General features: G+C 45.6%; 1 protein-coding gene across 6 annotated transcripts in view; it reads left to right on the top strand.

Annotated features, from left to right (window-relative positions):
* The window catches only part of PARP4 (poly(ADP-ribose) polymerase family member 4), a 117,562-nt gene that overhangs the window by 90,374 nt on the left and 12,537 nt on the right, over window positions 1-14,651 (top strand). For 5 of the 6 annotated variants that reach the window (XM_084767237.1, XM_084767239.1, XM_084767236.1 and 2 more), the window contains 3 exons: window positions 111-233; window positions 5,923-5,985; window positions 9,283-10,794. In XM_084767237.1, the coding sequence (XP_084623363.1) occupies window positions 111-233; window positions 5,923-5,985; window positions 9,283-10,794 (1,698 nt within the window). The remainder of the gene's footprint in view (window positions 1-110; window positions 234-5,922; window positions 5,986-9,282; window positions 10,795-14,651) is intronic. The other variant, XM_084767240.1, reaches the window with a different exon arrangement.

The raw sequence follows: 14,651 nt of genomic DNA, 5'->3' as shown, positions 1-14,651 counted from the left end.
CATATGCCCAGATATTCTAAACTCAATATCCACAAGGCTTTAGAACATACTACTTAATTAATTTGATAATACCTTTTTAAAAAAATTAACCCAATTGTGATTCTATACAGGACAGTAATGAGATCCCTTTTGCTAATGTCCCAAATATTTCGGAACTTGTCGCCAAAGAAGATGTAGACTTTCTGCCGTATGTGAGTTGGCAGGAAAGGCAACCAGAGGCTTTCACAACACAAGTAAGTACTTTTATGTTGAATATAATAAGGTAAGGTATCAGGCAGCAGATATTATGCTATATAGGAGTTTATTGAATGAGCATGTGAGAGAAGGAAAGGGGGAGGGGCACCCCGGGGGGGGGGAGAGAGAGAGAGAGAGAGAGAGAGAGAGAGAGAGAGAGAGAGAGAGAGAGGAAGAGGGAAAAGAAGGAGGAGGAGGAGGAGGAGAGAAAGAGAGAGGGGAGGGACACCTCGGAAAGGGTTTATCCTTTTATATGGCCCTGGACAGGACCACACACACACACACACACACACACACACACACACACACACACCACACCACACCACACCACACCACCCCCGCAGGGAGGCAGTCTGAAGCAGAACGAACGCTAACAAGAACAATCACCAAATTCAGCCATTCATTGTTCAATGGTGGGGATGTGTTCTGGGAAGTATTCCAGTGCAGACTTCATGGCTGTATGAAAATCCTAGAGTGAACTCACACAGGCCCAGTGGTCCAGGGCAATTACTGAATGGGTGGGCTTCGTGAAATCAGGAGACACAGTAAACACAAGACATATGAAGCCATTGCTGGAGCACTGCAAACTGTTTGACAGTAGCCTTGTTTGACTTAAATGAATAGAGCCAATACATTCTTCTGTTTGTTTAGTTGGTTGGTTGGTTGGTTGTTGGTTTTGTAGGGTCTGACTACATAGCCCTGACTATCCTGGAACTCACTATGTAGACCAAGGTGGCTTTGAACTCACAGAGATCGATCAGCCTGCCTCTACCTCTCGAGTGCTAGAATTTTAAGGTGTGCACCACTACTCCCAGCCACAGAAAGAACAAACTCTTTTTTTTTTTTTAAGATTTATTTACTTATTATTATGTATACACTGCTCTGCTTGCATGTACTCCTACAAGCCAGAAGAGGGCACCATATCACATTACAGATGGTTATGAGCCACCATGTGGTTGCTGGGAATTGAACTCTGGACCTTTGGAAGAGCAGGCGGCACTCTTAACCACTGAGCCATCTCTCCAGCCCCCAGAAAGAACAAACTCTTAACAGATAGTTTATTAAAAAAAAAAAGTCTGGGAGCTCAGTGTGACACACACAGAGTTCAAGGATGTCCTTAGCTACATGACAAGTTCTAGGTTAGCCTTTAAGGCACATTAGGTTGTGCCATTCAAAGTGTTAGCATTTTAGGAATAGCTACACACTGACCACTGGAAGTTTATTGAGTGCTGAAGAAAGACTGACAGGTCAGCAGCACAATCTGGCCTCTGGAGCCAGACTGTGACACTGGACTGTTTCTTTCTTTCTTTCTTTCTTTCTTTCTTTCTTTCTTTTTTTTTTTTTTTTTTTTTTTTTTTTGATTTTTCGAGACAGGGTTTCTCTGTGTAGCCTTGACTGTCCTGGACTTGTTTTGTAGACCAGGCTGGCCTCGAACTCACAGTGATCCACCAGCCTCTGCCTCCCAAATGCTGGGATTAAAGGTGTGCGCCACCATACCTGGCTACTGGTCTGTTTCTAAGGCAGGTTTTTTATAAGAAAAACCATAACTAGGTAGCAACCAGGTAACCAGGTAACCAGGTGGGAAGCAAGGGGGGAGGGCAGCATTATATCATTTTGACCAGTTAAAACATTTCCAAGTACATTGTATCCAGGTAGTTAGACAAAGCATTTTAAGCTGTGATTGGCTAGGATATAGGCCTGGGGACTTTCCAGTGCCCCACTGTTCCAGAAAAAAAGAAACATAGCAGGGTATTGTGGTTTTGTTTAAATAGAACATATATCATTAACTCAAGCAGAATTCAAGTGTTGAATTATAAGTAAAAGGCAGGCAAGAGCCGGAGAACCAGAACTTAATTTCACTATGTGATCAAAATGGAGACTTAAAAACAAAATGGCTTCTGTTATGCTAAAGACGAAAGCAGGTGCTAACGGAGGGTGTTACCAGAGGAGCTACAGTTATGCTAAGAACTAAAGTAGATCTCAAAGGAGAGGCTATAGAATTTAAGCAGGTTACAGCAAAAGGAATAAAAAATGTAAATAAAAAAGAAGCCTGTTGATAAAGCTTGGGGTAAAGCCTACCATGCGTGAAGCCCTGGGTTCCTACTCCTGCATAGTTAATTAGTATAAGAATAACACAAGGTTGCCAGGAGTGGTGGCGCACGCCTTTAATCCCAGCACTCAGGAGGCAGAGGCAGGCAGATCGCTGTGAGTTCGAGGCCGCTCTGGTCTACAAAGCTAGCCCAGGGCAGCCAAGGCTACCCAGAGAGACTCTGTCTCAAAAAAACAAACAACTGAGAGACCCTCCTCACGGAGTGTCCTTCGTCAGGGAGACCCTTCCCAAGAACCAGCGAAACCAAAGTCTGGTTGCAAACGCAAGAGGCTTTATTGATTACACGGGTACCCGGGCGACACAGTCTATCGGATGACTGGCGCGCCGAGTGAAGGGGAGGAGACCCTTTTATAGGGTGGAAAGCAGGAAGCAGAGTTACAGAGGCGAGAAGCATAGTTACAGGGTTTTGATTGGCTAATTTAGTGCGGCTAGATTTGGCTCTGGTTAGGGCTTTGGAATCAGGAAATGGTGGACTATTTTTACCAATAGCTTACTCACAGATCATACATCCTGTTTTCCTAATAACAGTTTGTACAGGCCTTGTGAAATGGTGGGTGACCACTAATAACAGTTTCCCTGAACCGTTTGTGCAGGCTTTGTGAAATGGTGGGTGACCACGAACCTTGTGACATGGTGGTATTTTTCCAGTCTGACTGGGCCTTTTAGGTGACCTCCCTGAACCATTGTACAAGCCTTGCAAAATAGCATTACACAGGCCTTAAACTATTTGACTAAACAACATTTAGAAATGGGGTCTTTCACAACAACAACAAAAAAAACAAAAACAAAAACAAGAATGACACAAGGCTAGTGAGATGGCTCAGCAGATTAAGGCCCTTCCCACCAAACTTGATGACCTGAGCTTGACCTGAGCTAGATCCCCAGAACCCACACTGTGGAAGGAGAAACTCAATCTTTTCAATTTGTCCTCTGGCTTCCACACATACAAAATAAACAAGTAAAAAAACAAAAACAAAAACAAAAAAAAACATTATAGGAGCTGGAGGGATGCCTCATCAGATAGGATCATTTGCTGTTGCTCTTGCAGAAGACCCAGGTCTGATTCCTAACATGCACGTGGTGGCTCACAACTACCTGTAACTCCAGTTCCAGGGGTTCTGACTCCGTCTGCACCCCCCAAGAGCACCAGGCACATATGTGGTGCACATACATGCATGCAAGCCAAACATTCATACACACAAAAAATAAGTCTTAAAAAGTTTTAAAAACTACAGCATAGTAAACACATAAAACAGTAACAGCTATTGGGCTGGAGAGATGGCTCAGAGGTTAAGAGCACTGCCTGCTCTTCCAAAGGTCCTGAGTTCAATTCCCATCAACCACATAGTGAGTCATGAGCATCTATATAATGAGATCTGGTGCCCTCTTCTGGCGTGCAGGTATACATGCAAACAGAACACTGTATACATAATAATAAATAAATAAATCTTAAAAAAAAAACAGTAACAGCTATTTATTGCCACTACACATCACATAGTTGGGGGCCTGGGAGGATGGCTCAGGAGTGAAGAATATTTGTCACCCTGCAAAAGACTTGAGCTTGTTTTCCTGCACCACATGGCAGTTTACAAACTTAAGGAGATACAGCATTCTCTGGCCTCTGCAGGCACTACACACACGTGGTCCTCGTACAGATATGCAAACAAAATACAGATACACATAAAATAAAAATAAAGGAAGAGCTTCTTTTAGGGCGGCGCTGGAGAGATGTCTCAGTGGTTAAGAGCCCTGGCTGTTCTTCCAGAGGACCAGGATTTGATTTCTAGCACCTGCATGGCAGCTCCCAACTGTCAGTAATCCCAGTTTCGGGGGCTGACGCCATCTTCTGGCACCTGAAGGCACTGCAAGCACATGGGACACATACATGCATGCAGGTAAAATAGCCATATACATAATAAACCTTTTTTAAAAAGTTAAAACAGAAAGAATTACATGCATATCTGTATGTGCCATATCATACTTTTAAACAGCTGACAGTAGGTTATACCCAACATCCAATGAACCTATTAAATCTTGGCAGTGGGACATCACAATGGTTACATCATCAGTAGGCAAGAGGGACTTTTTGACCCCACTTTAATCTATGGTAACACTGTTGCCCGTACAACATGCCAGACATAAACTAAAACACAGGGCTGTAAATTGATATCGTGCATTATGTTGTCATGACAGTGAGAGGCCAAAATAACACCTCTCTTATCCATATATGTAGAAAATGTCTCTTTCAGAATGTAAAATAGTCATACACTTATGAAAATGCTGGTGTATTATCAAGACAGCTACTATTTAGGAATTCACCTGTAAAGTACAAAAGAGAAAGCCGAACATGGTGGCGCACGCCTTTAATCCCAGCACTCTGGAGGCAGAGGCAGGCGGATCTACAAAGCAGGTCTAGGCAGCCAAGGCCACACAGAGAAACCCTGTCTCAAAAAACCAAAATAAATAAAAAATAAAAAATAAGAGAAAAAAAGGAAGAGGAAAAGAAACAAACAAAGAAAATGCTCCCAAATCTGTAAAGTGTTGAGCCCCTATGTGATTTCACAAGCAGAAAATTCCACAGGACAGATGGAGTCACAATAAAGGAACACCAAGCATGTTGTATAGTACCTTTGTGATGCAGGTGTAAAGATGTCTATAGAACAAAAGCTAATTCTATGTTTAGATTTGCATCATCTGAGACAGCTCAGGTACATCTTCCAGTATTCTAAAAATCAGGGGGAAAAAAAGCCCAAATATGAAGCATTTCAGGAAGAGCAAAGGGTCTGGTTCCCTTGCACGTCCAACACCTCTGGCTGTGGCATAGGTTACATTAGCTGCCGTTGCTAGCAAGGGCTTCGGAATGGGCTTTGTGGAGCCAGAGGCCTTGGGAATAGCACTGCCTTTGCTTAGGGCACTGAGTCCACATCTCTGTGAGACACCTGTGTTCAGGAAGGACTCCCTAAGGTGGAGTGTGCGGGGGAAGCAAGGAGAACATCGTGAGGACAGTTCCTGTGGCGTCCAATATTTCTATGAAAAGAACAGGACATAAATGTATTTGCTTTTTGGCTCATATTCTTGGTTTTGCTTTTATTTATTTAATATATTTCCTTTTTTGTGGTGCTAGGGATTAAACCCAGTGCCTTGTGTACACTAAGCAATGATAGTACTGTTCCTTAAAACTGGGAGTGTGGGGGCTGGAGAGATGTCTCAGAGGTTAAGAGCACTGGCTGCTCTTCCAAAGGTCCAGAGTTCAATTCCCAGCAACCACAAGGTGGCTCACAACCATCTCTCTTCTTCTTCTTCTTCTTCTTCTTCTTCTTCTTCTTCTTCTTCTTCTTCTTCTTCTTCTTCTTCTTCTTCTTCTTCTTCTTCTTCTAGCCTGCAGATGTTACATACAGACAAACACCATATATGTAATAAATTAAAACACACACACACACACACACACACAAAACTGGAAAGTGTGTTATCTCCCAGGAGGACAGCTAGGGAGCACGGGGTGAGGGTAAGGGGGTGTTAAGGGACGCTTGCTTCTTTATAAACATAGCCATGTGCGTACTTTTACTCTTCTACCACAGGCAGAGACTGAGAGTTTGGGACTAGAGCAAGATGAAGTCACTGATGGCAACACATTGTCACAGGTACCTTTATTTATTTATTTTTAATATTTATTTAATTTTAATTTGTGTATGTTGGTGTGGGGGTGTCAGATCTTGGAGTTACAGACAGTTGTGAGCTGCCATGTGGGTGCTGGGAATCGAACCTGGGTCCTTTGGAAGAGCAGGCAGTGCTCTTAACCACTGAGCCATCTTCTCCAGCCCCTGTCACAGGTACCTTTAAACAGAACTGTACATGGTGGTTGTTTAGAGAAAAGAAGAAAATATATTTTTTCGGTGTACAATTTATTATTACTCTCTCTCTCCCTCTCCCTCTCTGTCTCTCTTTCTGTGTGTGTGTGTGTGTGTGTGTGTGTGTGTATGTGTGTGTGTGTATGTGCGTGTGTGTCCTTGTGCGCACATGTGCAGTCATGCACACATCAGGGCCTGGGTGTAGAGGTCAGAGAACAATTAGGGGGAGTTGGTATCTCTTTCCACCACATGGGTCCCAGGGATTGAGGTCTGGTTGTCACGTTTCTCAGTGAGTGCCTTTACCCACTACGCCATCTCACCACCACCCCGTTTTATATCTTATGAAGACTGAGTTTCACTATGTGGCCCAGGCTGGTCTCAAACTCCTTGTCCTCCTGCACGAGCCCCCTGAATACTAGGCTGCCAGGCATAGCCCTTGTCTGCCATTTGTTTTGTAATTTTATTTATTTATTTTCTTTTGGTCAAGCCGAGTTTGTTGTTTGTTTGTTTGCTTGTTTGTTTGTGATACTTGGACCTCAGTCTTCCAAACCACTGGTACCTGTTACATTTTTATAAAGATTCAGTCTATTTTTATTTCTGTGCATGTGCTCATGTGTGTGCATGCGTGCACACATGTATATAGGTGCCTAAGGCGGCCAGAAGAGGGTGTTGGATCCCCTGGGGCTGGAATTGCAGGTGGCTGTGAGATGCTGACCACATGGGTGCTGGGAATTGAACTTGGGTCCTCTGAAAGAAAAGCAAGCATTTTTAATCCCATAGCCTCTCTCCAGGCCCTCTGTCATACTTTTTGGTTTTTTTAACTTCTTACTTTGTATGTGTGTGTGTTCAGATACTTTCTATTTATTCTTCGACAGCTTCACATGTTTATACAGTGAATTTTGACCATACCCATCCCATTCTCCCTCCCAGCAAGGGCTTTTGTTTGGGTTGTTTTGCTCTGCCTTGCCTAGAAAACCTTTCCTATCCATAGGTTATATTCTGATTTTACTGTGAAAGAAGCCTGGGCTTGTGTTTTCTAGACTGGCCCTTAACCACCAGGGATCCTCCCTGTGCTATTAGTTTTATATCTACATTTAAGTTCCTACCTCACTGGTGTAAGATAAAAGGGGAAAGCCAGCCTTCTTCTTCCAAAGAGCCCCCCAGTCTCCCCGGCACTTAACTCAAAATGCCACTTTCATTCTTGACCATGGTCCTATGCTTTAGTGCCTGTACCTGTACTATCTACTCTGTGATGTCATTTAATTTTTATAATGTTGCCAGGGGCCCTGGTATCTAAGAGGTTTAGTTCATCATCATTCATCTTTCTTAATATTCTGGTTTCTCGGGAGGCATGATGGCCCAGCCCTATAATCCTGGCTACGACTTAGGAAACCAAGGCAGGAGTATCTCAGCAAGTCTATGGCCAGCCTAGGCTACAGAGCAAGTTCAAGGTCAGCCTTGGCAACTTAGTGAGCCTGTTTCAAAATTAAAAGTCAAATAAATGAATAAATATAGATAGATAGATAGATAGATAGATAGATAGATAGATAGATAGATAGATAGATAGAGCCAGGCATGGTGATATAACGCCTTTCATCCTAGCACTTGGGAGGCAGAGGTGGGCAGATTACTATGAGTTTCAGGCCTGCTTGGCCTACATAGTGAGTCCCAGGCCATCTGGGCTACACAGAGAGCCCCTGTCTCATTCTGTTGTGATGATAAAATACGTTGACAAATGCAGCTAAGAGAGAGAGGGCTTGTTTAGGTTTACAGGTCTAGAGGGCACACAGTCCATTGCGGTAGGGAAAGCATGGGCATGGCTTAACAACATTGTTGCATGAGCAGTCAGTCTGGAAGCCGAAAGAGAATAGGAAATGGCTATAAAAGCTCAGCGCCCACTCCTAATGACATACCTTAGACATCAAGGCTCCACTTGCTAAAGGTTCCATAATCTTCTCCACAGTGCCTCAGCGAGGAACCGAGAGTTCAAACATGTGAGTCTGTGAGAGACATTGCACATTCAAATCGTAACACTAGGAATGCAGGCTCATGCCTCTAATCCTGGCACTCAGGAGACTAAGGCGGCACAATCGTAATAAATTCCAGACCAGCCTTGCTTGACTATCTAGTTTTTTGTTTTGTTGGGTTTTGTTTTTTGAGAAAGGATTTCTCTAACAGAGTCCTGGCTGTTCTGGACTCATTTTGTTAGCCCACAAACCCAAGATCTCCCTGTCTCAGCCTCCCAAGTGCTGATATTATAGGCTAGGTCTAGGCAGGGTGTTTCCAGGTTTAAGGGTTGAGAGGCAGAGGCAGGCAGATCTCTGAGTTCAAGGCCAGCCTGGTCTATAGAGTGAGTTCTAGGACAGCCAAGGCTATAAAGAAACCCTGTCTCAAAAAACCGGGCGGGGGGTGGGGGGAAGAGTTGACAATAAAGACTCACATAGATGTGCGATAAGATGAATAAGATAATGTTATTTGCATATTCTTTTAGTTTTAATTATGTTTGTGTGCATTGGAGTGCAGGTGTCTGAAATAAGCATCCGGTACCCTGCAGCTGGAGATGCATTAAGCAGTTTTGAGTCATCTAAGGGAGGTGCTCGGTCCTCTGGAAGAGCAGCTTCAAGATAACTTGTAGTTAAAGTAAAGCAATAGGGTTAGGCATAGTGATGCACACTTTAATCCCAGCACCCAGGAGGCAGAAGAAGGCAGATTTCTACGAGTTTGAGGCCAGCCTGGTCTATGTAGCAAGGTTAGGACTACATAGTGAGGTGATGGTGATGATAAACCAAACAGGCAGAGCAATAGAACATGGCAGAATACGCTTTGAGGGAATAGCAGGCCACATAAGCAAAGATGCCCAAGGGCTACAGTTATTATTTGCAGCATCCTCCCAGAGAGAAAGGAATTTGGTTGCTAAGGGGATGGCTGAAAGTCCTTCTCCCTGGGCCTGCTTCTCTGCCAGGGCTGGTGGTCCTCGGTCTGGGACCACCAATCCCTAACAACCCCAATCATCCAGCTACTTGGAACAATGTTCGCTAATTTATTTCATTCTGTTTTCTCTTCACATGCACAACTTTGCTTCCTGTGCAGCCCTTCTCAGTCTCCTCTGAAGGAAATGAGAAGCAGTCACCACTACACTCTGCTAAAATATGTAAAAGAAAGGTTATAAAGATATGTGATCTAGCCGCTTCTGAAGATTTTGGAGGCGTGACCTCAGCACCACCGAGGGCAGCAGCCCAGTCTGTCGACTTCCACCCACCTCTCAAGGTCCACCCACAACAGAAAGATGTAGCATGGTCCCCGGATCTGAGCCAGATGGAGCCAGTGAGGGGAGTGGCATCTAAAAGGCTGCCGAGGGCAGGCTTTCTTCAAAGAGATTCCACGGTTTCTTCTGCCCCCGCTGGCTCGGCTGGGTTTTCTTTCCTTTCTTGCTGCTGCTCCAGTCCTGCTTTCCTGACTCATCCTGACAGCATTCCTCCTCTTCTTCCCTCTTTCTTTGGTAGCTCCCATCTACCTCCCCCTCTCTCTAGTGGCACCCATCTTCCTCCCCCTCCCCCTCTCCCTGGTGGCCCCAGTCGGCCTCCCCCTCCCCCTCTCTTTGGTGGAGCCCATCTTCCTCCCCCTCCCCCTCTCTTTGGAAGTGCCAGTCTTCCTTCCCCTCCCTCTCTCTTTGATGGCACCCACCTACCGACCCTTCTCTTTGGTGGCACCCATCTTCCTCCCCCTCCCCCTCTCCCTGGTGGCCCCAGTCGGCCTCCCCCTCCCCCTCTCTTTGGAAGTGCCAGTCTTCCTCCCCCTCCCCCTCTCCCTGGCGGCACCAGTCGTCCTCCCCCTCCCCCTCTCCCTGGCGGCACCAGTCGTCCTCCCCCTCCCCCTCTCTCTGGTAGCACCCATCTTCCTCCCCCTCCCCCTCTCTTTGGTGGCACCCACCTACCGACCCCTCTCTTTGGTGGCACCCATCTTCCTCCCCCTCCTCCTCTCTCTAGTGGCACCCAGCTTTCTAAGTTGGGTCCACCTGAGCTCGGCCAAAGCGGCCAGCTTGCCGGAGGTACCACTTTCTCGGGTCTCTTCTCTAGTTCAAAGGGTTTTGATCTAGGTAAAGTTTCCCAAGACGCCAATATCACCTTCTCTCCCAAAGCCCCTGAGCTGGGTTCTTTCCACAGATTAGCTTTTGGCAGCCCTCCTAAGCCGCCTGTTATCCCTCCTCTTCCCACCAATGTTCTTAGCCCCGAGCATCCCCAGTGTCCCGCTCCTCTCCATCTTCAAAGCAGCCCAGTCCCTGGGAGCCCTAATGACAGAATCTCAGATAGCATAATGTATTCACTTGACACCGATGTCCCGTTAGCTGATTCTGCCGATGACGTGTCAGCAGCTTGCGTTCTAGAAGAGGCTTGGGATGAGGCTTCCTCGTTGGGTGGAAGTTCTTCAGAAACAGAAATGGATACCGCAGCAGGATATGGAGTGCTCAAGTTTTTAAAGAAGAAGAAAATTTCTGTAACAAGTGACATTTTCCTAGAAGATGACGAGGAGGAGGGTGTCATCTGCGATGAGAACTGGAATAGCTCTGCGTCGTGGGCTTCACTCTTTGCTCTACAAACTGAGGTATTTGTTTCTGCTCAAGTCTGGTTAGCTAGCTTCACAGTTTACAGCAGCCTCTTTCAAAGCAGTCTGTCAGAGAACAGCTTGTTGCCAGACTGTAGTGGTTCAGGGCATGTGTCAGTGTGGGAGAATTTACCTCAGAGTGAATGGTTGCTGATTGCAACTCTCTCAGCATGGAGGCGGGCAGCCATTGTCAGTCATTGTTAGAGGCTATTAATATCCCTCCACTGAAAATTAGCATCCCTGAGCGGGGGTGGGGCTTGGGGGCTTGGCACACACTTTTAATCCCAGCACTTGAGAGCACTTGGGAGGCAGAGGCAGGCGGATCACTGTGAGTTCAAGGCCAACCTGGTCTACAATTGAGTCCAGGACAGTCAAGGCTACACAGAGAAACCCTGTCTTGAGAGAAAAAAGAAAGAAAGAAAGGAAGGAAGGAAGGAAGAAAGAAAGAAAGAAAGACCCTATGAGCATATAGAGGGGGAGGTAATCCCCCTCAGGAATAGTCATAGGGGAGGGGAATAAGGGGAAAATGGGAGGGAGGGAAGAATGGGAGGATACAAGGGATGGGATAACCATTGAAATGTAATAAGAATAAATTAATTAAAAAAGGAAAAAAAAAGAAAGAAAGAAAATTAGCAGCCCTGAAGAGATCTCGGACTTATTTTCTAAGTTCTATTACTGGGAGTTGAAATTGAATTTCATATTGCCAGCAGTCAGGAGACAAAGATAGGCAGATCGCTGTGAGTTCGAAGCCAACCTGTTCTACAGAGTGAGTGCAGGATAGCCAAGGCTACACACCGAAACCCTGTCTTTGCCGAAGGTTGGGGGAGGGGGTTGGTGGGGGCGGATTCCTATTGTGCCTTGTGATGGCGCAGGCCTTTAATCTCAGCACTCGGAGGCAGAGGCAGGCAGATCTCTGTAAATTCAAGGCCAGCCTGGAGTTCAGTGAGTCCAGGATAGCCAGGGCTACATAGAGAGACCCTGGAAAGAAAGAGAAAGAAAGAAAGAAAAAAAAAGGAAGGAAGGAAAGAAGGAAGGAAGGAAATAAGCTTTCCTTCCTATTTCCTATTTACTGGGTTTTTCCTATTACCCAGTAAACATAGGAGCAGTGAATATTTTCCTGTGGGTCTAGGGGATATAGACAGTAGTTAATGTAAGTGTTGCAGGTCTGAGGGGAAAGGTATCCTGGTAGTTGAGAGCCAAGGACTACCACAAAATCACACCACACAAGAGAGTTCTTGGGAAGGAAAAACCCCAGGACAGTGGGGGCCTCTGCCAGGGTGAGAAACAGCAGAGGACTGAGCTGGAGGCGGGCTTTCAAGACCTGAGCTTGTAGGGGCTCAGGGATTGGTAGGGTTTCCTGTTTAGGGATTGGTAGGTTTTCGTGACTGTTTTTTTCCTGTTCAGGCATTATGGGATTTTTTTTTTCCGTTGTCGGGAATGACCTTTAGGGACTGTTAGGGCCATTAGGGAAGTCTGGGGCCCAGGCCCTGGCCTTTGGAGCTCCTCGGACGGGAGCCTGGCCATGTTCCTGCCTTGAGAGTTTACAAAGCTTACAAAGTATACAAAGTTTACGGTTTGCAAAGGGAGTCCACAGTAGGGAAGGCTTTCCCTGCGGCTTGAGTTGGATGTGTCCTTAACTGAACCATCTCTCCAGCTCCAGGTTTAAGTTTTGTTTGTTTGTTTTTAAGCAGGGTCATGCAATATAGCCAAAGCTAACTTGGAACATCTTGTAGGGGCTAGTTTGGCATGTGGTAGCATGCAGTTGCGTGGAGGGGCTCAGCACTCCATCTGTGAAGCCTAACACGCAATTGGTTTGGTGAGAAGTCATTTAGCAAAGCAAAGAGGACTTAATGCAGTGTCAGAGTGAGTCCTGTGTCACACTCTGTGTGTTCGAGTGAGCGGATACATGCTTCAGTTGCCTCACCCACATAACAGGGATAGTGTAATGTCCACATAATGGGGAATTCTTAGAAGCATTTATTTATATTTATAAAAATAATGTCTTTTAAAAAATAAAATAATAAGCTGGGTGGTTCAGCGGGTGAAGTGCTAACCCAGCAAGCCCAATGGCCTGAGTTTGATCTCCAAAACCCACACAAAGGTAGGTTTTACATGTCTGAGTGTTTTGCCTACATGAGTTTATGTGTGCCATGTGCATGCAGATGCCTGCAGAGGGTGGACGGCATTGGATCCTGAGAGACTGTATTTACAGGTGGTGTGAACTACCTGATGTGAGGGCTGGGAGCTGTAGCTGGGTCCTCTGCAAGAACGTTAACTGCTCTTAACCACTGAGGCAGCTCCCCAGCTCCAGCTTTATTGTTTTTGAAGCAGCGTCTTATAACACAGTCCAGGCTCTCTTGCAACATCCTGTGTGGGCCACTTTGACCTAGAGTTAAAACCCACCTGCCCCCGGGTGTGCTGGCGCATGCCTTTAGTCCCAGCACTCAGGAGGCTGAGGCAGGGGGATCTCTGTGAGTTCCAGGCCAGCCTTGTCTACAAAGCAAGTCCAGTACAACCAAGGCTACACAGAGAAAACCCTGTCTTGGAAAAAAACAAAAAACAAAAAACCCACCTATCTCTGCCTGACAAATACCTGGAATTACTAGCATGCATCTTTTTGTTTGTTTGTTTGTTTGTTTGTTTTGGTACTTTTAAAAATATGATCTTCTCATGTATCCCACGTTGGCCTAGAACCCACTGTGGCCGCTAGGCTTGGACCTGCAACAGTCCTTTTGCTCCAACGCCCCATGTATTGGATTACAATCGTAAACAGCCATGCTTGATGTGTTCTTGTTCTAGTTTTAAGGTACTGATAGTGAATATTTGCCAACACCTATGTAGACAAGTGTTCTGCCCCAGAGCTATAATCCTAACCTTTTTTCATTTCTCTGTGTGTGTGTGTGTGTGTGTGTGTGTGTGTGTGTGTTGTGTGTATATGTATCTGAGTCTGTGTGTGCAAAGTGTTCGTGGAGACATGCGTGTATCTGTTGTACATGTAAACATGGAGGCCAGAGGATGATGATAAGTGTATTCCTCAATTGCTTTCCACTTGATTGATTTATTTATTTTTTATTTTTATTTTTAGCCGTGCCTGGTGGTGCACGCCTTTAATCCGAGCAGGGAGGCAGAGACAGGTGGATCTCTGTGAGCTCCAAGCTGCCTTGGGCCATGTAGAGAGACCCTGTCTCAAAAATCAAGCAAAAATATAAACAAAGAAGGGGAGGAGAAGTAGATTGTTTGTTGGGGCTTTAGGGGGAAAGGATTTATTTTTATTTCTGGGTGTGACGTGTGTTGGGAGGGGTGCCCATGGGGTCCAGATGAGTGCATTTGATCCCCTGGAGATAGGGTTACAGGTAGTTGTAAGCAGCCCAGCATGGGAACTGGGAACCGAACTCAGGGCTTCTGGAAGGGCAGGCAGCACTCTCAGCCAGTGAGCCCTCACTCCACCAGCGACCTGTTGCTCTTTTGTTTTTTTGTTTTGTTGAGATAGGGTCTCATATTAGGAAAGTAGCTTTAAGAGCATCTTCAGTAGACCAGTTTTACGAGTCAGTGAACTGGCTCCAAGGGTAAAAGTGCTTGCCACCTGAGTCTAACCACCTGAATGCAATCCCTGGATGCCACAGTGGAGAAAGAACTGACTTCCAAAAGGTTTTCTCTAACCGCTCCACTGTGTGCACGTGCACCCGCGTATTCCCCATGCTGCATACATGCCCGTATATACTCTCTCTCTCTCTCTCTCTCTCTCTCTCTTCTCTCTCTCTCTCTCTCTCTCTCTCTCTCTCTCTCTCTCACACACACACACACACACACACACACATTAATTAATAAAATAAAAATTTAAAGTTATTTTATTAATT

The sequence above is a fragment of the Acomys minous genome (assembly GCF_964271855.1).
Source record: "Acomys minous genome assembly, chromosome: 18".
In the NCBI taxonomy this organism is placed as follows: Eukaryota; Metazoa; Chordata; class Mammalia; order Rodentia; family Muridae; genus Acomys; species Acomys minous.
The sequence above is the reverse complement of the archived record's forward strand: the minus strand, read 5'-3'. Positions and strand labels throughout refer to the sequence as shown.